This window comes from Micropterus salmoides, unplaced genomic scaffold, assembly GCF_014851395.1.
Source record: "Micropterus salmoides isolate LMB-PRFRI ecotype aquatic unplaced genomic scaffold, ASM1485139v1 Ms_hic_scaffold_2, whole genome shotgun sequence".
NCBI classification, from domain to species: Eukaryota; Metazoa; Chordata; class Actinopteri; order Centrarchiformes; family Centrarchidae; genus Micropterus; species Micropterus salmoides.
The window spans coordinates 50,275,297-50,300,391 of NW_024041150.1; the positions used below are offsets into that span (position 1 = coordinate 50,275,297).

Consider the following 25,095-nt stretch of genomic DNA (forward strand, 5'->3'; position numbering starts at 1 on the left):
ATAGTTTCAACCACAGAACTTATGGCAGGAGCTGGTCTATATAATGTTTAACAAATAGTGACTGGTATATCACTAAGGTACACTAAGATTTCTTGTTTTACTTTCGTTTTCATTTTCCTTGCATTTTAAACTCGATTACTTTTTTCTTTTGAATTTGTTTCTATTTGTCCTACACAGAATTTCAACAAAGAAAGTGATAGAACGCATGAGTGACACATTTTAAATTTTATTTAAAATATTTGAAATGTCTGAGATAAAAAGAGAGGACAGAAACTTAAAACAAAGTAGATAATTGCCAAACTAACATTCAATCTAAAACACATTTTACAGCTCATTTCTGTCTTTAACAACTGTAGGAACAAGAAACTTCACTCCAGTTGACTTGCAGGTGCAGGTGATTAGTTTCTAGTAACTGTACAGTAACCACACACCTATGACACAGGTGTTATTTTTAAATGAATGCAGAAGTATTAAACTCTAATAATAGCAACAGTGTGGCTTAGTTAAAAAGCTCAATACATTGACATTGCTATCAGTCTTGCATAGTGTAATGTACCATTAGTAATGTTGATAGTAAGAAAGTAAGATTTCTTTCTCCCTGAGAGAGATGAGAAGATATATACCACATTCATGATACCATACTCTACATATAAAGCTAAAGCCAGGAGACACACGAGATTCTACGGCCTAAACACACAAGATAACGTTTTAATTAGCGACAAGCGATAAGTTTGTCTTGATAGATGATTACTGCCAGCCATTAGATTTTAACCATTTTCCATGACCATGGTATAAATAACAAAGATTTTATAGCCAAAATACAATATCCAACTAGTCATGTGAAACCCATAAAAAACTGTAAAATGTTCATACACATTGTTTGGTGGCTTTACGGGAAACATTGATGAGGCAAGTGGAGAAGTGGGAATGCCATAACCCTCACATGACACCCAACAAATCATCAGTAGTGGAAGAGTGGGGGATGGCTGATGTGTTCATTTCTGCAAAGGATAAAAGAATGTGTGATTACTCAACTGATAATGGAAATCACAAATTACATAAAATCCACAGAGATTAGTAATTTTAAAGGGGGCTGGACTAGACTAGGGCTGGAAGATTTGACCTAAAATCAAACTCCCAATTAAGTGAACATTTTACCGCGATTACAACTAATGAATGATTATTTAGATTTTTTGCCCTCCTAGTTCATCTACTAGTCACCTCCACATATAATACGTATACTAAAATACTTATCAACAGAGTTCTTGTCAGCATTTCTTTAAAATATTTCTTTTCCCTTTACTCCTTTCCAATTAATCTGTTTGGCCACTGTGTTTGAGAAAACCATTGAATGTATATTCCAAGATTGAACAGTAAATACTATTAACAGAATGTTATCTGTGAACGTTGCTAAAATAAGGATGAAAGAGCACTGTATGCAGATCAGTGGTGAAGTTACTAGTACAGCAGAGCTGACCGGAAGTCAGACAAAATGTAAAAAGTAGTAAAAACACACAAAACATTTTGTACATTTGACAGTTATGTGTAACGTTACCTGTATCTATATAATCATATGAAAAGGACAACAAAAAATACCTTTGGAAATAAATGTAAGAGACTTATTTTGAGAATATTAAATTCAATGAGTTTTTAAATTATTTTAAGACCCAGTGGGTAACGTTACCCTGCATGACAAATGACCCCAGGAGCTCAGCTCTGCTAATGTTACAGGTTTGCACTGCATTGTGATTTTGGAACAAACCCCAGTGGTAGTAACGTTATGTACAAAGCCTGCAACAACAAGAGAAAATGTGAGGCAAATTAAAAAGAACGAGTAATGCTGATTGTACCACTGCCAGCCATCTCAGTGTACTGATATCATGAACCTCATTGTAATTTTTAACTGTAAAATTTGATGAATTACTGAGAACCATCAGCCTCTAGACAAAACAAATAACATTTCTTACAGCTCCTGACAGAAATCTGAGGGTAAACACTTGGTAAGCTTAACATAGCACACTATATCCCTCGGAAAACGCCCCAAATAAATATCCAGAATGAATCAGGAACTGCTCCTCAACCATAATACCGCGGTGTGATTTCATACAAAGTCAATGAAAAGACACGGAGAGAGGAGATTTCCCGCCCATAGACCTTATTTGTCATAATGAATTTACGTTTTGATTAATGTCAGATGAAAATTCCAACTTCTTTAGATGGCTTTGATTTTTTAAACACTTAACTTACCATAACTTTATAACGTTATGCTCAACTATAGCTAAGATCAAATCAAAGTCGGAAAAAAATACTTACATTAACTTAACTTACCCTATTAATCCAGGGCTGAAGAAAAGATTGAACCTAAAAAGGAGACAGTTGCTGTCAGTTGGTGCTGTTGGAAACTAACGTTACAACATCGTTGTAAGTTAACTAACGTTAACGTTAAACAGCATTAATGTTTTATGCTAGCTGCACACAAAGTTGTTTATTAATGCTAGCTAGCTTAGCTATCCGTTCATTCAGTTAATTTAGCTAACCCAGCTAAAAAGCTAACGTTAGCCAATGACTGTTCAACAGTTTTAGCCATTTTAAGAAGTTAAAACCCGGTCAAAACATTCCGATGTGACGATGTTAACAAGCATTACACCACTATTAAAAACAATCACACTAAACTGTTTGACTGTAACATCGTTCAACTTACTGTTATAAACTCTTTCCACAAAGCCTCCAGTCCGAACTGATCCAAAGAAAGAAACAGTTCGCGCGCTCGTTCCGACGAGTCCGGGCCAGAACTATTATGATTCCGCCGACTGATGGAGGCTCACGCCCGATCCTGAGTGCACACAGACTACATGCGGGCCGTATCCGGAACGGGGCAGTAAAACGGGCGTGACTGTTACACGGATCTGCCGGTTTGGAGGCGGATTCGGCCCAGAGTCAGCTGCTATCTGGGGAGTTTCTTTCAGAATATAATATACCTGTTACAGCTGGAGACTATGCAAAAGATTCTGGTGCAACATCCTCCAGAGTCTGTACGCTGTTCAAATCTCAAACAAGAGTCGCTGCACAATTGCCGCTGTTATGACACTCCATCCATCCATCCCTCCATCCATCACTCCATCACTCCATCCATCCATCCATCCATCACTCCATCCATCACTCCATCACTCCATCCATCCATCCATCACTCCATCACTCCATCACTCCATCCATCACTCCATCACTCCATCCATCACTCCATCACTCCATCACTCCATCCATCACTCCATCACTCCATCTATCACTCCATCCATCCATCCATCCATCACTCCATCACTCCATCCATCTATCACTCCATCCATCACTCCATCACTCCATCTATCACTCCATCCATCCATCACTCCATCACTCCATCCATCCATCCATCCATCCATCCATCCATCCCGCGTACAGGGTCGCGGGGCTGGAGCCAATCACAGCTGACAGCGGGGTAAAGATGGACTCTTCTCAGGGGCGGCGGCTTCTATGATCGCGCGAGAGCCTGTGGGGTCGCGAGAATACGGCCGTCCACGAGTTCTCATATCTGAAGAGCTCCGACAGTCACAAAGGAGACCTGCTGGATCTCAGAGACCAGGACCACTACAAGAGCGGAATGGAGGAGGACAACCAGGACCCGGAGCCCCGGAGCAACAACGTCCCCGGAGGACAAACAGCAGGCTCGAGCTCTGATAGCACCGATGTTCAGGTCAGTGTTCATGAACACAGCTAGCAGCTAACAAGAAGCTAACGTGGCGTTAGCTCGGCCTGGTTCCGACACGTAGCTTCATATTGACTGTAAACAAGATGTAATGTAGCAGGATTCAACAGTGGAGCCATCAGAACCCCGTATCTCTACAGAACCCACACTTAATGTGACGGTCGGAACCGGAGAGGAGGAGGAGGAGGAGGAGGAGGAGGAGGTCTCTTGTAGCATGTAGCCTGCTGATGTTCGCCTGCTAGCTAGCTAAAACTGGACAAAGGTGAAGATGGCCGTACGCGGGAGCGCGCGCACTCTTTACATTTACAGCTGCTTTCATCTGGATCAAACAGACATAAAGTGCAAATAAACATCACTTTGTGTCCGTGGTAATAGCAAATGTCTTTGTCTACCTTAACATTTCTTTTAACGGAATAATCAGAATTGTGATTTTACAGTTTATAGTGTAACCAGGCCGGTGTGACGGTTTAAGTGGTGGCTGTATTAACTGGTGCCAGATGTGTCGCAGGCGTCGCTTCAAGATCCATTGACTGCAAACCAGGAACAACGTTCTGATAACTTTAGCTACATAATGTATGTTTGGATATTAGGGCTAAAACTAATGATTATTTTCGTGGTTGACTAATCTGTTAATTATTTATTCGATTAGTCAACTAGTCACAATTATTTTTCACACCCTAACCCTAATTAAATCATTAAACTAATTAAATATCTTTCAAGTGAATTACAGCACACAGCCTAACTAGCTAACGTTACCATTGAGCAGGGTACACGCGGGGTCTTAAAAGTATTAAAAAAGTCTTAAATTTCAGATTCCAAAAATAAGGCCTTTAAAAGTCTTAAATTTAGTTACCAAAGTATTAAATTTCGTTTACCAAGGTCTTAAATTTTTACTTGTCCATTCGTAGGATTTAATTAATGCCGCAACATCATAAATGAATACTTTGTGTGTGTGTGAGACTTAACAATTTACTCCTTTTGGTGTGACTCTGATGGTAAGCACTTTGTAACTTGTTTTTGAAAAGTGCTCTACAAATAAAGATTATTATTTTACGGCAGTACAGGTAACGTTACTGTTTACGTCAGTGTTCGCGGTGCACGAGCTCTGGCATCCAGCTCTGCGCGAATCGTTCAGTTGTTAGAAAAGAAAATGTCTGACGTGCTACTAACGACGACTCAGAATGGGCGAGTGTCTGAAATTCAGAAAGCCAGAGATACGAACAAATTGGCAGACGAGACTGAGGGCAGTGGCTCTGAGGTTAGTACAATAGGCTGATCGGCGTGCGAGCCGGTGTTATGCCGAGTTTTGCCTGCCTCTCGAGAAGTGCATCCACCTCCAAATAATGCTTTTAAACACTACAATAGTGATAAATGATTCGAAGTATATATTTTATGAACGTTTAGAGTCTTTAATATTTTAATGCACTTAGTAGAAGTACCATTCCTTGACATTCAGTAAATAGAGCCTATGTGGTGATAACGCTGTTTGACCTTTTACTGTATAAACCAGACTTAGAACAGACTGATATTGAAAGCTGGTATGTATGTGGGCTATAAAACCTTTTCTTAAATGGATTGTTAATAAAATAGATTAGTCTCAAAGTGAACATGTAAACAATTTCACATCAATAAATATTTGCTACTGGAACTTTTTCAGCTGTCTGTAAAGAGTGAGAGAGAATAAGCATGTTGTGACGGTTCGAGTGCACAGGTTTAATTATTACTATTCGGGGTGGCAGCCAGGTCTCTCCCCTGGCAGTGAGATACTGGTCAACTGTTTTTAAATCAAATGTCACAAAGGATATTTCAAAAGAACGTACACCCTCCCACTGAATGACCATAAAAGAAAGAAACACCACAAACTCAAAAGCTTAGCAAAAAACAAAATGTTGGTGTATTTAAGATTTCACACAAAAACACAATTGCAAAGTAAAGCACAAGTTAATTTCCAAAACACAAAAATATATTCAGTCCAGTGTCAAAGCAAAAAAAGATGAATAAACCTCAGTCACAAACAAAAACAAAACATCATGGTACAGAAAAACGAGTCTGATAACTCACGGAGTCCAGTCAGTCAGTCCAGTCACTCCAGTCCAGTCAGTCGCAGAACCCAGTCCGGGTTTTTGCTGCTGGGTTGTGAATGTTTTACCAGCTTCCGCAAACAATTTGAATGATGATCCGAAGGTGAAGTGAGCGCTCTTTAATTCTGACTAAAGCTACGAGAAACGTCTGGCTCTAAATCATGCTGTCTACGATACAGTGAGCTGCTGTTGAATGCATCGAATACTACATGGCTACTATTACTAATACATGGTCATGTTTATTTACATGTTCGTTTGGCAGATATATCGGTCGTGTTCTGCTTGTAGCTGCTGGTACTGTGGGACACTGAGCACACAGAGCGGTGATTACAGTCAGAGAGGCGGCTGCAGCAGAGCCAAAGGAGAACATTTTTTAAAATTAATAACGGCTATCTGTTTTTAAAATGACCGATGCTAATTACTGGAAAAATGCTGAATATCTGCGCCGATATTTGGCCAGACTGATTATTGGTCGACCCCTATTATTTATTTTACCACTAGATGAATATAAATTCCAGTTACAGCAGTTTCATTTCTGTGGGTTGTTTTATTCATTAAATCCTTGTCCAAGCAAAATGCTCTGCATTGGTCTCTAACTTGTTATAGCTTATGACAGGGTGTCTGCGGTGGGATCTACCGAGCGCCTATTTCACTCTTAAACGCTCCAAAAAATTGATCCGTGCGAACCGGAAAATGATTTACGAATACAACCGACCGTAATCTCCCACCCCGCCGGACCCTCATTGTTAATCGTCCAAAACATAGTCGGAGTGGCGATCAGGAGTAACGGGATTAACCCTGTTTGCCGGTCGCTCTATGGCCACTTTGAACAGCCCCGTTCCTGAAAAACAAGAGCGAGATGCGCCGCCAGCAGCGGGATCGGTAAGAGAAGACAACAGGGAAAATTCAAGGAGCGTGTGGGTTTGGCTAACGTTAGCTGACTATTTAGCTAAAACTTAGTGTACTATTAAATTAACAATATACTTTCAATTTAATGTTTTACAAATACAGTCATTTAGACCAGTTCCTTCTCCAGGTTGTGCCTGTGCTACACCGCCTACAGTACTAACATTATTCTTCATCTTTGTTCCCTTGTGGCCTATTTCAATTTTGTTGTATTGATCAAGTGGACGGTGAAAGTAATCACACGTATCATTGCAGGCAAGCTCACATTATCTAGTTTAAACCAACTAAAACACAAAATCACACTGTGTGTCACATGATTTGCTGTAATACTGCGTACATAAACGTCATAGCTTTTCGCAGGAAATCTGACCAGTCCTTCATATAGAAAACTGCTGGTCCATACAGGCTGTTACAGCAACTGAGAAAGTTGGTGAATGCCTCAATTTTTAGGTGGCGTTACAACCTTATGATATAGGCAATAAATGTTATAAATATACTTAAATTCTGTCTTATTGTCTTATTCGTCAGTTCCAAAACAAAGCAGAGGGCTCTCCGTGATTCAAGCCCTTCTGATGTTGACAGTGTTCTCACTCTAAGTCGATCTCATTCTTGTTTGCCCAGAAGGGCTTCAGCACATAGAACTATATTGTTGTTTTTATCCTTATGTGGAGTTTGTTTTGGGAGCCGGGCGTTTTCTGGTGTTCTACATGTTGTTAGCTGCGCTGGTGTTGCTGTGTACACGGAAAGTGCTTGAATGTAACAGCAAATGGATTTTGAGGAAAATGTTTGCGTAGGATCGGGTGTACTGGCCGTCAGAGGCAACAGGAAAAAAAACAGGCAAGGGGCTCGTTTTTTTGTGAGGTTACAACCCCTTCACACAGGCAATAAAACAAAAGTGATTTATTTAAGTAAACTACATATAGCCCCTTTAATCTTAATAATTAATCTTTAAAGCCCCCCTCCAGTGTTGTATTTTGACATTTCCATGATATTTCATGTTTTTCTGAGTCATTTCCTTACAATGCTGATTGCCCACATAGTTTGCCAAATGTTTTTTGACAAATAGATTAATTTTGTGTTCAAACTTGCAAAAGTTGCTTGGTTGTTAAAACGGGGTTGTGACGTATGACTATAGTAATTCCATAAGTCATACATCATTCTCCAAGCTTGCGTAGGCGCACTGTCACACCTCGTTAAGTCAGAGCATCAAACCGATAAACATCGTTGTGAGCTAGCTAACCAATTTATCATGTAATTTACTTAGAACTTACGGTAGGTATGTCTCTCTGTGTCTGAATGTTGTTGCTGCCTTTCTAGTTAACTAAGTTGTACTTAGCCAGATGTAGTTAGCTAGCGTAGTTATTGCAGAAAGTTGGCTAACATAGGGTCTTCATTTTATTTTTTAGTTTCCTCCCATTGGTTTTCATTTGTGCGTGCGGTATTGGAGGAGAGCTGACAGAAAACGCGTTGCACTTTCACCTGCCACCGTCTTATATACAGTCTGCAACATGCATTTTGCTGACGACCGTTTTACCAATGCATCTGCGGAGGCACCCCCCACACCCCGCGGTAAAGTAAGCACACCATAAAACGTAGTGAGTTATCGTGTGCAGTGCGTGACAGGACCATCGACTGTATGATTGATAACAGCTTATACGCGCACATTAGTTTCTGTCATGGGTAAGTAATAGCTACTCCTGCCAGACAGTAAGGTGTACTAAACTTTACAGTGTAGTGACAGCATATCGTTAGCGAACACTCCAGCTGGTCAGTTTTTGGTTGTCATGGTAATGTATTATGTCCAACTATTAACCACACCCCCATTCTCTGTTTGAGAAAGAACATTAACCAAAATCGGTAGTTAAAACTGGCTGGAGGGGGCTTTAAGTGAATAAAATTGTCATTAGTCAATTTGAAAAAAAACTTTTGTTTGAAGCCCTTGTACAAGGAAAAATTTTTTTACAGTCAGGATTGTATGAGATTAAGTGTGTTGTACAGTATATGCTACTTACAAAGTCAACATTACATTCAAGTTATATAGAGAAATAACTATTTTACATGGTGCGGTGCTGAACATAAATTTAGGAGTCTCAGCTTGAGGGAAGAAGCTGCTCTGCAGTCTGGTGGTACGATCGGGTGGCAGCAATGTGAACAGGCTGTGGCTTTGGGTACTTACTGTCCTCTAATATCATATGTGCTCTGCAGGCACCCCATCTCACCTTACCTCGCTACTGCTTGGGAGATGGGTACCAATGAACTTCTGAGCAGTTTAACCAACTGCTGCAGAGCCCTCTGCTTCACACTCTTTTTGCTTTATTTTGCTCTTCTGTAAAAGCTTACAAGAAGCTGGGATTGGAAATCTTCAAGTTACTTTAATTTCTATAGTTCCAGTTCATAACAGAAGTTATGTCATTGCACTTTTCATACGGAGCTAAATTTTGGGTTAGCATACTGTTACAGCTTCTGCTGCAAAATCAACTTGAAGCTAACATGCAGAGAGGAAAGACAGTATCCTGTCGTAATAGCCAACATCATTACAGCAGGATGTCTTGGTGAACTAGAAAGTAAGCTGAATGTCTGTGGTTAAGTCATTGTGAGGAGATTTTCACAAAAATATGTGTTGTGGATTAGAATTGCTAACCGCATCTTTAAGGCATGCTTGAAGTTTAGCTAACTGAGGGGAACAAGATCGGTCCAAGCACAGGACCTTGTTGAACTTGTGACTAACTTTGCTGTGCACGTAGGATTGGTTAAAACATACAAACTGAGATCTGTCCGATAATTAGAACTCTAACCAGCTTAGAGCGGTTCCTTTAATGCCATTTCCCCAGGTCCCTCTGTGGACACATTGTGGGTTATGTTCCACAGACATGCTCTAAATGTCATTTATGGTTCAGGAGGACGTCTCACTTATTGTCTTTCTCTCTGTTTGTCTGTCTGTGCTATAGAAACGGAGAGGAGAGGGACCCAAACGTCACCACTGTCAGCACTGTGACAAATCCTTCACATGCCCTACATATCTAAAGCTTCATCTCAGACTTCACACTGGAGAGAGACTGTACGTTTGTGACCAGTGTGGGAAAGCTTTCATTCGCAAATTTGACCTAAATAAGCACCATCTTATTCACAAAGGGGAGAAACGGCACTGCTGTGACCAGTGTGGGAAAGGTTTCATTTCATCAGGTGACTTAAAAAGGCACAATCGTGTTCACACTGGAGAAAAACCATACTGGTGTGACCAATGTGGGAAAAGTTTCAAAATGCCAAGCCACCTACATGTCCATCGACGTATTCACACTGGGGAGAAACCGTACAGCTGTGACCAATGTGAGAAACTTTTCACTAGATCAGATAATCTAGTAAAGCACAGACGTGTTCACACTGGGGAAAAACCGTACTGGTGTGACCAATGTGGGAAATCTTTCACTCAATCAAGTCACCTACATGTCCATCGACGTGTTCACACTAGGGAAAAATCCCACTGGTGTGACCAATGTGGGAAAGCCTTCAGCAGCTTAAGTAGCCTAAATAAACACCGTCTTCTTCACACTGGGAGAAACCGCACTGTTGTGACCAATGTGGGAGAAGTTTCATTTTTTCAGGTGACTTAAAAAGGCACCATCGTGTTCACACTGGAGAAAAACCGCACTGCTGTGAACAATGTGGGAAAGCCTTCACTACATCAGGTCAACTAGATGTCCATCGACGTGTTCACACTGGGGAGAAGCCGTACTGGTGTGACCAATGTGGGAAATTTTTCACTAGATCAGATGAGCTAAAATGCCATCAACGTGTTCACACAGGGGAGAAACCGTACTGCTGTGACCAATGTAGGAAAGATTTCACTACGTCAAGTGATATAGTAAAGCACAGACGTGTTCACACTGGAGAGAAACCGTACTCGTGCGACCAATGCGGGAAAGCTTTTTCACAGCGTTGTCACCTTAAAGCCCACAAATGCATTAACTCCGCTTCGTTTTGAAAAAAATTTCACAACAATTAAATAATACTCACAAATGGCAGGTTGATGATTTAGATGAAGAAAGTTAGTTGGTAAAGATGGCCGGCCTCACATGCTCCTCCCACGGGTTGGCACATGCTCCCCCCCGCCGCCACTTGGGGGGCTCCTCAACTTTGAAAACTTCCAAGAACATTTTTGTTCCGCCATCACTTTTCGTAAGACTGTCAATATTTGCAATCTACACAGTTGATTTCTCACCTCGAAACTTCTCAGAAGTAGATTTAGTGCAGAAATAACGTGTGAAATGTGAAACTTTCTGTTGCTGGCCCTCTGTCCGGCGTGCGCAATGATGACGCAGTGAATAGTGACGATTCTCTCGGACCAATCAGCAGTCTGCCGTGTTTTTACGTCACGTTAGTATCACCTCAGCTCGCATGGAACCTCGACAGAGGTGATACGAAAAAAGGTACCAACAGGTACAACTTTTCCCCGATGGAAACCCAAAAACAGCAAGGACTGTCAAGTGAAGTCGGCCGCTACCATTCAGTGGAAAAGGGGCTTTACACACTAACCGCACCCCCCCCAGAAATTCAAGAAATTATTGTGTTTTGTAAGGACCTGAGCACAAAACATGCAAGGACTCTATTGAAACTGAAGGATTTCTTCTTTTTTTTGTAGGCAGAGACGAAACTTTGCACACATGTGAGGCGGGAAAGAAAAATTATGTATTTTATGGGCGTGTAAAATGGCTCGCTAGCGCCCCCTAATGAGCGTACGAAATATCTGTGGTACATGTCTAGACATACAAGAAAAGCCTCCTAGAGCAATGCCTGACACCCAACTGGAAGTCGGCCATTTTGGATTTAATGGCCTAGAGAACTAGTAAAATCGACTTCAAATTTACCCTGTGCAGTTTAAGCCCATTTCTGATTAAAAGTTGGACTAACTAGTGCTGCACGTTTTTGGAGAAAATGTCATATTGGAATTATTGTGGTCAATATTGTAATTCATGATTCAAGGAAAAAAAAAATCTTTAATATTCTTGTAAGTAAATATTTCGGGCACTATTCAACCAGCGCTACAATGGAATATTAGCTCACCGTCCAGTAGTCTGCCAGGTTTTTTTCCTCAAGAAATTGCTTGGTAAATAAAATATTAAACAATTTTCAGTTTATTATCACACAAAGAATCAGCCAATATTCTGTATATAACTGTGAAGTTTGAACCACAGAATGTTTTTAAACACATTTTCCTCCTTGAGTACTATTTTTATTTTTTTATTCTTTATTTTTTTTATCTGTATTCACTGTTTTTATTTGATTTTGTTTAGACATTATTGGGTCAATATACGTCACTGATACATTTTACATGCTGGAGTTTGTTTCCTGATGTATTTGTTAGATGTGTCCAGTTGTGTTTTTGGGGTTGTGGCTTTGATGAGTCTTTACTGTGTATCTCTGAAGTGGTGGAGGTTTCCAAGATTTCATGTGGACCTTTTCTCTCAAATAGCTTCTCTCTTGCAAATATCAATAGAAGTGATTACCAGAGAGACCAAATCTATTAGCTGTATCTTTAGTCCACTTCTTCTTCATAATACGTTAGGTAAAATCTTGTGGGGCCCTCACCTTCCCATGGCTTGAAAGCATGATCAATCCTGTTTGGAGTAAAATCTGGGTCCCATGATGTTTCTCTTAAACAGGTCATTTCTTGTTCCTTTGATTACTTTACATTTTCGTCTCCGGAGTTTAAATATGTTAAATGTATATAGAGTAGTAGTGTATTTTGATCTGTTGTTGAATGTTATTTTGTATCTGTTGAGGTTTGTTCAGACTGAAAGCAAAACCAATTGTAGTTGTACATGTCGGCTCAAGTCTGCTGTTGTGAATTTCTGCATTCTAGTCAGTATGTTGAAGCAGCTGCAGTTTTAAAAGTTTTATTTTTAATGAAACCAGAAAGCAGAGTCAGTCAAATCTGATGAGAACAGCTGACTTCAGTAAAATCATCACAGCAGTCTGACGCGCTGAACCAACTTCAGCAGCTACAGAGAAGCTGCTTTGTTTCAAACAGTGACATCGCGAGAACACGAAGGCTCCACGGGATCCCGCAATGCTCCTGGATCTCAGCCTGAAGAGCTCCGAGACCAGAATCCAGACTCAGTCCAGGACAACACGGTCCACCAGTCACAGCGGAGACCTGCAGGACGATGGAGAACCAGAACCCGGACCACAGGAGCCAAACAGCAGCCTCGTGCTCTGATAGCACCGATGTTCAGGTCAGTGTTCATGACTTCATCACGAGACTAAAGACACGAGGAAGAGTCTCGAGGGTCCGTGTATCATCCGTTCATTCTGTTGTTAGAGATCAGAGCCTGAAAACCCGCTCCAGGGTTTGTGTTGACGTGGTTTGATTTCCAAAGTGTCTCCGTGATTCCTGTTTTCATCTTGAAGAGAGGAAGCTGAAAGAAAAACTCACGAGCGTTTCTCTTTTCTTTGTTCCGGGGTTTTCCCGCGCGGCACATGCGCGGGGCAGCGCGTGTTGTGTCGGGAGCGCGCAGAACAAACAATGATGGTGAAAAGTGAAGCAGAGTCATTATATTTCCTCGTGTGTTGGTGAGTTTTTCACAGTGACAAACAGTCTGCCTGCGTTATTATTGAATGATCGTCGTGCAGCTTTCAGCTCTGAAGAGTATTTGTGGAGTTCAGAGTCAGTCTGGAGTTTAGTTTTCCTCCACTGGTGCTCAGCTTTTCAAAACATCCTCTTTTGAAGTTTGGCCGTGGGGCGTTCCTCCACTTTTAACATAGTACATGATTTAATAGAATAATTCAAAGTAGCCTACATGTTAAGTCACTTTTCCCCATTACAGACTGATTTAGACGTTTTGTACTCACCAGAAAAACTTTGTCGAGCCGTCAACATCAGTTGTTTTTGAGATTACACAGCAGTTTATTTGGACGATATCTGTGTATGTTTTGTTTTAAAAGCGCTATATAAATAAAGCTATTATAATATCCATACCCATAATAAATAATGTTCAAAGTCAGTTACAATAATAAACAACAGAATATTTCGGTGGCCTGTAGATATTTAATAGAAATGTTTCAGCTCTGCTGTTTATTCATACGCGTAGGAGCCATTATACATGGGGGGGACATGTGTCCTCCCAAATTTAAAAATCTATGTTTTGTCCCCCTCACTTTTATCCGGCAATGCGGAGTGTGTCTCCATGATGACACACTCTGCATTAGACCTAAATAAACGGTTGAAACGTGGACAAAAAATCATGTAGGCAAATAGAAAACATGCAAAGGTGGAGCTGAAAAGTTGAGGGAGAAAAAAGAGTTGGCTTGAGGCAGGTGCAGCAAAGTGCCTCGATATTACAGACTTTTCTTTTGTGCTGCTGTTACTTACAGCCTTCCTGAGACAGCAGCGAGGACGCCTGCAGCACGGTGTGTAGTAACTTGTCACAAGTAGCCTAACGCAAATTTGCTAAATAAAAAAAAATAGGCTAAGTTATTGGCACCTTTTTCACGTTCCTTTTTAAAAGTGTACATTTACTCTTTAGCCTACTCGAGTTTTTTCTTTGGGCCAGTTATCTACTTTTTGCTACATGTTCCTTTCAGACATTCATAACTTCACCAGTCTGTAATCTGCATTTTGCTTCATTAACTGCAGTTAGCTGTCAGCCAGGCTGTGTGCAGTTACGCAGATCAGCTCTGGTCTCGGGCGCTTGTCACAGAGCTGGGCAGATGCAAACATTTAGAAAATCAGCCAAATACCTTTTCAGTTTTATTATTCTACTAATACAACTGTGAGCGCTCACCGTAGTACTGGTGGCCTGTTAGAAAGAAGCCTGCGTTGCTCTTAAACAAGCCAGCATATGAAATACTGTTACCTGCTACAAAGTCATATTAACCAAGTTTACACGACCCCAGAGTCCATAGAGTCTGCTTCGCCGCTGCCGGAGCAGCCTCTCTACTAAATGTTTGTGCTCACACCAGAAGCTCTGCAGTGCGTCCAGGAAGCGTCCCAGCGTCAAGCAGCACAGAGCAGATGGACCGGGCAGGAAGTCAGACACAGAAACGGCAGAGAATTTGGTCAATCTTCAAAATAAAATACCCGTTACAGACTTCCGATCGTACATCAACAATAAACAGTTAAATCAGTGATTCTGAAATGCTCCCTGTGGTATTTGCTAGATGCACCCGTCAAGACGAGAAACGAAAGCGATCCACAGAGAGCTTTGAAGAAAGTAGTAGAAGCACAAAAGAACCATTAAAAACAAGTCATTAACGTGGGGCAGGCTGCATGCTTCGCTGCTGAAATGCTTCCAGTGGAAGTTGACGCCGTAAATAAACCACTGTGGACACCGTAGACGGCCTGCGTCCGTCTCTCAGAATTCCCATGATGCATGAGTGTGAAGGGAGTTTTGTTAAAATGTGCTAATATGTTTTGCCATTTGTTTGAAATACAAATGTTACTTTGCGATTTATGTTTATTAAAGTGTGTCTCTTTAGAATCTAGTGTGTTTTGTTGGTAATTGTCATTGTTGTGGTACCATTGAAACCACGAGTGAAGGGACTGTTTCATTTGATAAGAGCTGCTGAATTCTCCCCCCACCGTGCAGTGTCATGTACCGTTATTTAATTCATAGTCCACAAAGTGGGCCCCCTACCAGCCGGGGCCCTGGGTTCGGCCGCCCCCATTTTGTTGGGTGATAAAGCCTGGCTGTTCTCTTGAAGCACTCCAGCCTTTCCATAGTTCTTTGCATTCTTGTTTTTGAGCTCTCATGGATGGTGCTCGCAGGAGTCTTCCCTATTTTCTTGCTGGTGTTGATATTAGTGTTCATTCTGAATTGTAAACCTTCACTTAATGGTAGCTAGTTAGTCTGTGTGTTGGAGATCAGTAACATGAAGACTTCATAGCCTCTCTTCAGGCAGGACTCTCATACTGCAACACTTGTAAATGCTCTGTATTTAGCGCCTTTCTAGACCACTCGCCACACACAAATAGTTTCTGTTTGAGCAATTAGGCTAACATACACACATTCACACACGGAACAATTTGGGTGTTCAGTATCTTACCCTGACATCGTCTAGCTGGGGATTGAACCGCCGACCTACCAATTAAAGGGCAACCCGCTCTAACCCGCTACAGCCACCCCTAGTCTTTGTAAAGAGAGACAATGACAGGATAAACTTGTTAACCTGCCGGTCAGCTCGCTCTGGTCCGTTTCAGTTACCATAAAGGCTTGAATGCAAGCTCAGATTTGTACCAAAGTTATAACTTGGCCACGGACAAAAATTCACACTTAGATCAGAGAATTTTAAAGTTTTAAGAGAATTAAGATCTGACAACATGATGGAACCATAGAAATGGACCTTTTCTTAAGAGGAAGAATCTTATTGTTCAACTAGAAAATGTCGCAAATCAAATTAAGTCTAGGTCTGTGCTACCCAGGCACACTCACAGGTGGTAATGCATTAGTCAAACTAAAAAGCTGTTTTATGTTCCACAGACTTGCTATAAAAGCCATTTATGGTTCTAGATAGCTCACTCCAGCATAAAATCTCACTATCTTTTTATCTGCATGTCTTTCTGTTTCTTTAGAAATTGAGACAAAGGGAGGGACTCGAGCGTCACCACTGTCAGCAATGTGACAAATCCTACCCAAGAGCAGGATCTTTAAAGATTCATCAGAGAGGTCACACTGAAGAGAAACCGTACAGCTGTGACCAATGTGGAAAAGCCTTCACTCAATCAGCTCACCTAGAAACCCATCGACGTATTCACACTGGAGAAAAACCATACATGTGTAACCGTGTGGGAAACTTTTTGGTAAATCAGAGCACCTTAAAAGACACAAACGTATTCACACTGGAGAGAAACCGTACAGTTGTGACCAATGCGTGAAAGCTTTCACTACATCAGGTCAACTTAAACAGCACAGGCGTATTCACACTGGAGAGAAACCGTACAGCTGTGACCAATGTGGAAAAGCTTTCACAACATCAGTTCACCGAGCAATTCATCAACATCTTCACACTGGAGAGAAACCGCACTGGTGCGACCAATGTGGAAAATTTTTTCCTACATCAAGTTACCTACGTGCTCACTCTGAAGAGAAACCATACTGTTGTGACCATTGTGGGAAATTTTATTCTAAATCAGGTGACCTAGAAAACCACAGACGTGTTCATACTGGCGAGAAACCATTCGGATGTGACCAATGTGTTTGCACGCAGTAGTACCCTGAAACGCCACAAACGCTCTCACACTTCTTTGTAAGTCAAGCGAGCTGTTTCTGCCTGCCTCGTCCTCCTGCCCTGATTATTGTGTTGTCTAGGGCTTCATGATGATTCTAATTGCAGTTGCCCCTGAGCTATGCCACGCCGCAAATAAGCACCTGGCAGTATATGACTCTCTCTAACTGAGGTTCAACACTTTCATTGCTGCGCTCCATTTACCCGTGGTCAAAAGGAGTTGTTTACTAGCATTTTTCCCCAAGATATGATAAAATGCTGTTCCTGGGGCCCTTAATAGTTAGTCAGTACCCAGAGAGGTTAAAAGGAGAGTTGCGATTGATTCCCTTTCCAAAACCTAAAACATATCCAGAAAAAAGTAGGCTGTGGATTACAGCTTCATTCTTTATTTGTGTCACACAGTTTGACAGCCTGAATTATAACCTTCAAATGCACAATGCTCTAACACTTTGTTCAAATTGTTAGACATTATTTCTCCAGGAAGTGAAGTACTAGACAGCGGCAGTGCCGTGCTAAAGGTTCGACAGTTCCGACAGTTTGTCAGACTTACCACCACTAACGAAGGGGGGTGTGGCTAAGCAAAGGGTCGTGATGTCAACCTGTGCGACTATATAAACTCAAAAGGGTGCGATTTAATCAAACAAAAAGTGTACTGTGTGTGTGAAAAATAATGAGCAGACTCATTATCCATGCCCACACCGGGCTTTCGCATGTGCCCTTTAAAAACTATACGTGCAAACTAAAGAATTATTAATGAGCAGCGTGTGAGGGGGGGAAGGTGAGAAGGCTTTGGTTTGGCTAACTTACCGTTTAACGTTGGCTGTATTGGTGCCTTTTGTTGTTCGACATGTTCAACCTTCCATAAAGCTGATGTACTTGTCAGTGTCCCTTTATGTAGATCCAACCAATCACAGTCTGCATCGGGCAGGACACTAAAAAAAGTTTGATGTGCTACAGACACTCAACGTGTTTACCACTTGAAAGTTGTAGATTATTGGCAAGTTGGCACTTAGCATTAACAAATTTGAGACCAATGTAGAACCATTTTCTTGCCCAAGGAATTCATGAATAAAGCTACCCACAGAAATGAAACGGCTGTAACTGGATTTAATAATCAACTGGTGTTGAGTAAATTAGATTTTTCTTTTCTTTTGTATATACTTTATAGTGTCAATACCCATCATTGATACATTTCCTGTTTTGCTTAAGTATAGTATTGTACACATGTTCAGTTTTATTTCCTGAAGTATTTGGTAGATATGTCCAGTTGTGTTTTCGGGGTTGTGGCTTTGGTGAATCTTTACCGTGTATCTCAGAAGGGGTGGAGATCTCCAGGAGTTCTCATGTGTACCTTTTTTCTCTCAAATAGCTTCTCATTTGCAAATATCAACAGAAGTGATTATCAGAGAGACCATTTCTATTAGCTGTATCTTCAGAAGAGTCCACTCCTTCATTATACGTTAAGTAAAATCTTGTGGAGCCCTCAACTTTCCATGGCTTAGAAACATCATACTTTGTGCAGGAAAATCTGGGTCCCGTGATGTTTTTCTCATACAGGTCATGTCTTGATCCTTTGTTACTTTACATATTCTTTTCCAGATTTTAAATGTGTTAACTGTATATAGAGTAGTTATGTATTTTGATCTGTTGTTATTTTCTGTTGCTGAATGTGTTTTTGAATCTGAGGTTTGTTCAGACTGAAAGCAAAACCAATAATAATAATAATAATAAAGCAATGACAGTCCCAGTTTCACAAGCCAAGAATTTTCTGTACATCACAAGCCAACACTTGAAAAAAAAAATCACAAAGTCCACATGTTTAAGAGGCCTGAACCAGGTCCGCTGGATGCCTGTGGGTTAAACTGCTGTGGTTTGATCCAGTGTGGAGTGAGGAGCAAGACGCGCTGAATAAACAGGGAGTACAAAAACGCTACAGATGACATTTGTGTTCAGTCTGAACAAACCTTTGTTCTTGTGAAAGTCTGATTGAATCAAATAACCAGAACCAGAAATGACAAGATTGCACAGTACTCCCCAGCACATTGGCCACATGCAGAGCTCCAATATATCAGCCAGGCCCCCAAAATAAAAAAACTCAGAATCGGATTTATTGCCAAGTATGTTTTGACTTACAAGGAATTTGTTTTGGTATATTGGTGCTTAAATAAGAATTATATTAAAAAAGCAATAAAAACCAGGTAATGTATCCACAACTATACACTAACAGTGGATAAGACGCATGCCTTTCATGTGAGAGACCCGGGTTCAATTCCCCACTGTGACCCATCCACCATTGTTTCCCTGAGCAAGACACTTAACCCCTAGTTGCTCCAGAGGCGTACAACCTCTATCATATATAGCAATTGTAAGTCGCTTTGGATAAAAGCGTCAGCTAAATGAATAAATGTTAATGTCTGAACTAATAATAATAATAATAAAGCAACAACAGTACCCTTTCATACTACTTCTGTTAATTTTTTTCAAGTTTCACAAGCCAAGAATGTTCTGTACATCAGAAGCCAGATGTCTTTAGATGTTAGTTAAATTACAAACATTAAAACTGTCTTACAGCATTGGTTTCCTCTGCCGTAGTTGCTGGAGTCACCTGCTGCGTTGGCTGCAGTGTGATTGTAGGGAATGAGGGCTCCGTGAGCTGACTGGCCGGCCGGCTGGCTCGTCCCCCGGCAGCAGTTGTGGAGCTTTTCAACTCCAAATACGTTTGCGCATATACCATCAAAAACTGCCAATATTCGATACATACACAATTGATTTCTCACCTCCAAATATACCAAAATTGTAAAATTCGTTGGGTTGTTGGTTATACAGGATTGCCATTGTTGGATTCAAGGAGAGCTGAGTGAGCCTTATTATTATTATTATTATTTATCCAGACTATTTCATTTTCTTCACCACTCCATGGTGGGATCCACTCAACTGAATCAGCTCCGTTATTATTTGCTTATACTGGTCCATAGATAATTAAATTCCTGTAGCAATCATAGATCTAGCATAAGGAATCACACAACATGTCAGGATGGGGAAATCTCCAATAATAAACAGGAGTGTCAACATTTTTTTTTAGTACATTCTTCCATCTGTCTGTAGTCAGCTATGACTACATCCTATCCCTCAGTTTTCTGTGAGTCCTGAGGGTTGTCACTTTTTTTATTTATTCAAGGAGCTTCACTGAGAGCAAGCTATCATTTGCAGGAAGGCTTTGAATACATTCACACCTGGAAGCTGCCCAGTACAACCCCAGCCATGCCTGTTGACACGTCTATCACACTCACCATGTTGGAAGCAGGAACTGTTTCACTTGGATACCAAAAAGAGTGTCGCCAGCCACCAGCTTCTTATGGATCACAGGCGGTGAGGGAGCCTCAGCCAGTCAGGCGTTGGCCTTCACATTCATTGTTTGGAAGTCCAGAGTACCAGACTCCAGCCTTGCACGGTTTCCCCTTCAGATCCAAGTGTTTAATTCAAGTCTTCTTCAGAAGGGCTCACAGCAACACCCATACATCATGTACATGTATGCTCGAATGAGTAAGGAGAGCTGAGTGAGCCTGTTATTTATCCAGCTTCAGGGTCAATCATCCCAAGGAGACACCTTGTCCCTGATGTCTGGATAACAGAGAACAGAGATGCTTTATGTGTTATGTTCAGATTCAGTGCCACATTACACGAGTCTCCTTTAGTCCAATGTTACATGATATATGTTTGGAGATGATATTTATGGAATTACCATTACACAACAGACAAAGGGACAGAGTTTTTAGTATTCATTTCTGATTTGGATTCCGCACACACGGAATCATTTTCATTTGCTGAATCAACATGAAGACGTTCAGAGCCTCTGCTTCTGCTGTTACTCCCTTTTACACTTGTGGAGAAATATTAATATTAGAGTTTCCACTTTTACTGTCCATCAGATCAGCCGACCAATCAACAAGCAGAGTGTTTCTGCCTGGTAACAGACGTCCTTACAGGGATCCAGATGGGGCTCCTCTCTCCTCCATATGTTAGAGTGAGGGGAACATCCTGGATGGTGGTGGAGCTCCGTGGATCAATTTTCATGATGCTAAGTGGAGAAATGATTTCTACATATTGGAGGTCTTATTAACAGTTTTCCTCCTCAGGGAATATTCTATGAAGGTATTTTTGTGTATTTTTAATTCAAGCAAAAACGTGTTTTGAGAAGCATATTTATCGTACTACAATCAAAAATCAAGTTTGTAATTAAAAACAAACCGGTCTTTTTGTGTCACAAAAAGTTTCAGTTGCTAATTTGTCTTCTTTGATTGCAAGTCGAAAGGTTTTCCTTGCGAGTCGGAAAGTTTTGCAGGTTAAACCATTTTGCAAGTGAGAGTTTTGCAAGTCGAAACGTTTGTGAGTCAAAAATGGTCGAAATAAGAGATTTTATTGGTGGGTTTGACTGACCAATCATTGGTTTGCATTGACCGTATGGCCACGCCCACAATCCCATCACTCAGACGGATCCGACCAGCACTCAGCTACTGGAGACAGAGCTGTAGCGTGTACAGGCTAGATGTAGGTAAGCTGGCGTTATGTTGCTCATTTCCATAGAAATGCTTTTAAATGTAGTATGGCATGATTTAATGATTTATATTTACCATTGGCAAGAGTCCATCACTGTCTCCTTTTTAGAATGACATGTATAAAGGTTAGCTAGCCGTCTTAGCATGAAGCTTCACTGGCAGTGCATCTGTGCACTCAGACACTTACCTTATTTAACGGCTCTGCGTGGGCCGCGCGCCCGAGATAAACGTCATCACATTTTGTGCACGATGGCTTCTGGGACGAACCGTATATGGAAGATGAACTAATGTCAACTTCCGTCACTATTGTCTGCGGGCTGCTGCGGGCTGCAGTGGAACCTTCTCATTTTTGGTTAGTTTCCGAGAACTTTAATAAAGATGTTATTGATGTGGAACTATGGCCAACGGTCATAAGGCTATAGACATTAAGATAAAATTATCCACTGTTAAAAGTGCTGAGCAGTTAGTGTATTGGAAACTCAATAGCAACAAAGTTAAAGAAGTGGTTACATTTCTGATTTCTCATTTTTTGGTCCAAAGCTAAAGAAGAAAAACAATTCAGACATAATTGGCAACTTTAAAAAATCGAGGTTGGTAAATTTTTAAGAAAATATGGTAGTATAAAAGTCAAATCCGGAAGAGCTGAAGAGGTAATAACAAAGATCTTTTTATCTCAGAGGAACCCAAATATATATTATTAGAGGAGGAAAAAGTGGAATTAGCTAACATCATTCTAAAAGTAACAATATTAATAGACTAAATATTAATGGGGTTGTAGAAGAGGATTTCAAATTAATGTTACTGTAGTAACTTTTATAGAGATTGATATAGCTCTAAATTCTACCAAGAATCAGCTGTGTCCTTTTATAAACTCTCTGACAGTTAAATGAGAACAAAATGTAATTATGTGATAAACCTATCACACCTGAGGAAATTAAGAAAAAAATTAATCATCAAAAAAACATTTTTTTTAAATCACAAGGTACTGATGGCATGGGCGCCTTATGGAGGGGTTAGGACAATTCCCAAAAAATAATTATAAACTAATATAAAATTGTACATTATATAAACCATCATCGATTATAAATATATTTCAAGTATAATAATAAAATTAATGATCTTTTTGTTTTTACCAGTTTTTGGCAGTAAAAGTTAAAAATCTCCATTGACAAAAAAGTGAATCTCCATATTGACCAACCACCCTGTATCTGAATGAAATGGTTTAGTCCTGCCTCAGCATACTGTATCAGTGACGGTGTTTAGATGCAGTCAATAGATGCGCCAGAAAAACTCTGTCTCTCTTGCTCTTTTTACCATAACAAAATGACAGATATTCAAACACAAATTATTTGCTCCCATAATGATCATTATGAAATAAACCACCTGTCTGTACTGAATGCTGGACAGCAGCTTACCTCAGCCTCCATGTAAGTTACAGACTATATTGAAATAATCCAGTTTGATATGTTCATTTAAATTGAATTATGGCCATTAATGACATCTACAGATACAGACTTTATTATTATTCCATCATGATGGGCAATTTATTTGAGAAGCAAATAGTGAACTGCATCCTGTATGCAGACTTGCATGGTCAAATCACCAGCAGTAAATATTGACACTTGCAAGCCTTTAATTACAGTTATGTAAAGCTTTTGATAGGACAGTTAAGTCTTAGAGAAGTGGTTACAACAGCTGTGCAGAGGTGGTCCAATTACATTTTTTTTTATCATGGGGCCCAAAATTCTTGGCGGCCCTGACTGACTGATGGACTGACTTCAAAATTATATCAGTCTTTTGCTAACAAACTGGCTCCTTTTTTATTAGAAGTTTTTGCCGAATGCATGGAAAGAGAATCTCTTCCAACCGCCATGACTCAAGGACTGACCATGTTAATTCCCAAACCAAACAAAGATAAATTACAAATAATATTAGACTAGATGTCCTGGATTACGCAGATTTTATTGATGATAATGGGTTTGTTTCATTTTTAGACTTCTATAAAGCTTTCAATACAGTGGAGCATCAGTTCATCTTAGTCTTTAAAGAAATTTCACTTTGGTGATTTTTTCTGTACAGATATTAAATATTAATTAATATAAGAGTAGCAACAGTTCTGTTAAAGTTATGGGTGGTACATCCCCTAGATTTAATCTAGCTGTCATATGTGCCATAATTAGCTGCATTAGGCAGTGTTGCCCCATTTCAGAGAATTAATTATAACTCAGCTGGCAGATGACACCACATTATTCATGAAAAAACAAATTTCTGTTGCAATTGATGTAATCAAGAGGTATTCTAAGGCTTCTGGTTTGTATTTGAATGTACATTAGTGTGATCTTATGGCCACTAAAGAGAGCTCTAAACCAGTTCTTTGTAATATTCCAATATAAAATTAACTTCTACATTTAGGTATATTTGTTACTAAGGACCAGAGTAGAATGACCTAAAATTTTAATCCTGTCATACAAATATAGAAACCCTTCCTCCATTTTGAATGGAAAAATGTGGGCCAGATCTGGACCAGTTCCATACTGGATCTGGCCCAGAGTCTCTAAGATACTGTTGAGGATCCGGTTTTCACATCTGGACTGGCACTGGGCCAGCTCCATTTATTAGTTCTGGCCTGGATTCACACCACCTCTGGCCTCTTTCATAACCTTGATCTATACCCACAAAACATATACAAAAATATGATTTTTTTTGTTAAAGGGATAGTTAAAATTTTTACCATCAGATGTTGTGCATGACTCACCAAGTGCTATGGATCCTACTACTAGATAACTCTGAGAAGCCAAAGGGTTACTGGGATAGTTTCAACCACAGAACTTATGGCAAGAGCTGGTCTATATAATGTTTAACAAATAGTGACTGGTATATCACTAAGGTACACTAAGATTTCTTGTTTTACTTTCGTTTTCATTTTCCTTGCATTTTAAACTCGATTACTTTTTTCTTTTGAATTTAAAAAGCATGGACATTTAGATTTTAACCATTTTCCATGACCATGGTATAAATAACAAAGATTTTATAGCCAAAATACAATATCCAACTCCAACTAGTCATGTGAAACCCATAAAAAACTGTAAAATGTTCATACACATTGTTTGGTGGCTTTACGGGAAACATTGATGAGGCAAGTGGAGAAGTGGGAATGTCATAACCCTCACATGACACCCAACAAATCATCAGTAGTGGAAGAGTGGGGGATGGCCGATGTGTTCATTTCTGCAAAGGATAAAAGAATGTGTGATTACTCAACTGATAATGGCAATCACAAATTACATAAAATCCACAGAGATTAGTAATTTTAAAGGGGGCTGGACTAGACTAGGGCTGGAAGATTTGACCTAAAATCAAAATCCCAATTAAGTGAACATTTTACCGCGATTACAACTAATGAATGATTATTTAGATTTTTGCCCTGCTAGTTTATCTACTAGTCACCTCCACATATAATACGTATACTAAAATACTTATCAACAGAGTTCTTGTCAGCATTTCTTTAAAATATTTCTTTTCCCTTTACTCCTTTCCAATTAATCTGTTTGGCCACTGTGTTTGAGAAAACCATTGAATGTATATTCCAAGATTG

The 25,095-nt window shown here is 40.1% G+C and overlaps 1 protein-coding gene and 2 long non-coding RNA genes across 3 annotated transcripts in view; 2 read left to right on the forward strand and 1 right to left on the reverse strand.

Annotated features, from left to right (window-relative positions):
* Positions 1 to 2,172: 2,172 nt before the first annotated feature.
* Positions 2,173 to 3,134, reverse strand: LOC119912793. The gene is made up of 2 exons (XR_005446246.1): positions 2,702 to 3,134; positions 2,173 to 2,361 (listed from the first exon to the last, which is right to left on the reverse strand). It is a non-coding gene; the product is annotated as an uncharacterized LOC119912793 (long non-coding RNA).
* A 257-nt stretch (positions 3,135 to 3,391) lies between these two features.
* On the forward strand, positions 3,392 to 10,277 carry LOC119912028 (gastrula zinc finger protein XlCGF42.1-like; the record flags this gene model as incomplete). The annotated part of the gene is made up of 2 exons (XM_038731001.1): positions 3,392 to 3,724; positions 9,672 to 10,277. Coding segments are annotated over exons 1-2 (699 nt in total), but the record flags the coding sequence as incomplete, so codon positions are not given.
* A 3-nt stretch (positions 10,278 to 10,280) lies between these two features.
* Positions 10,281 to 25,095, forward strand: part of LOC119912796 — an 18,954-nt gene continuing 4,139 nt past the window's right edge. Inside the window, exon 1 of the long non-coding RNA XR_005446249.1 lies at positions 10,281 to 12,383. This is a non-coding gene — a long non-coding RNA (uncharacterized LOC119912796). The remainder of the gene's footprint in view (positions 12,384 to 25,095) is intronic.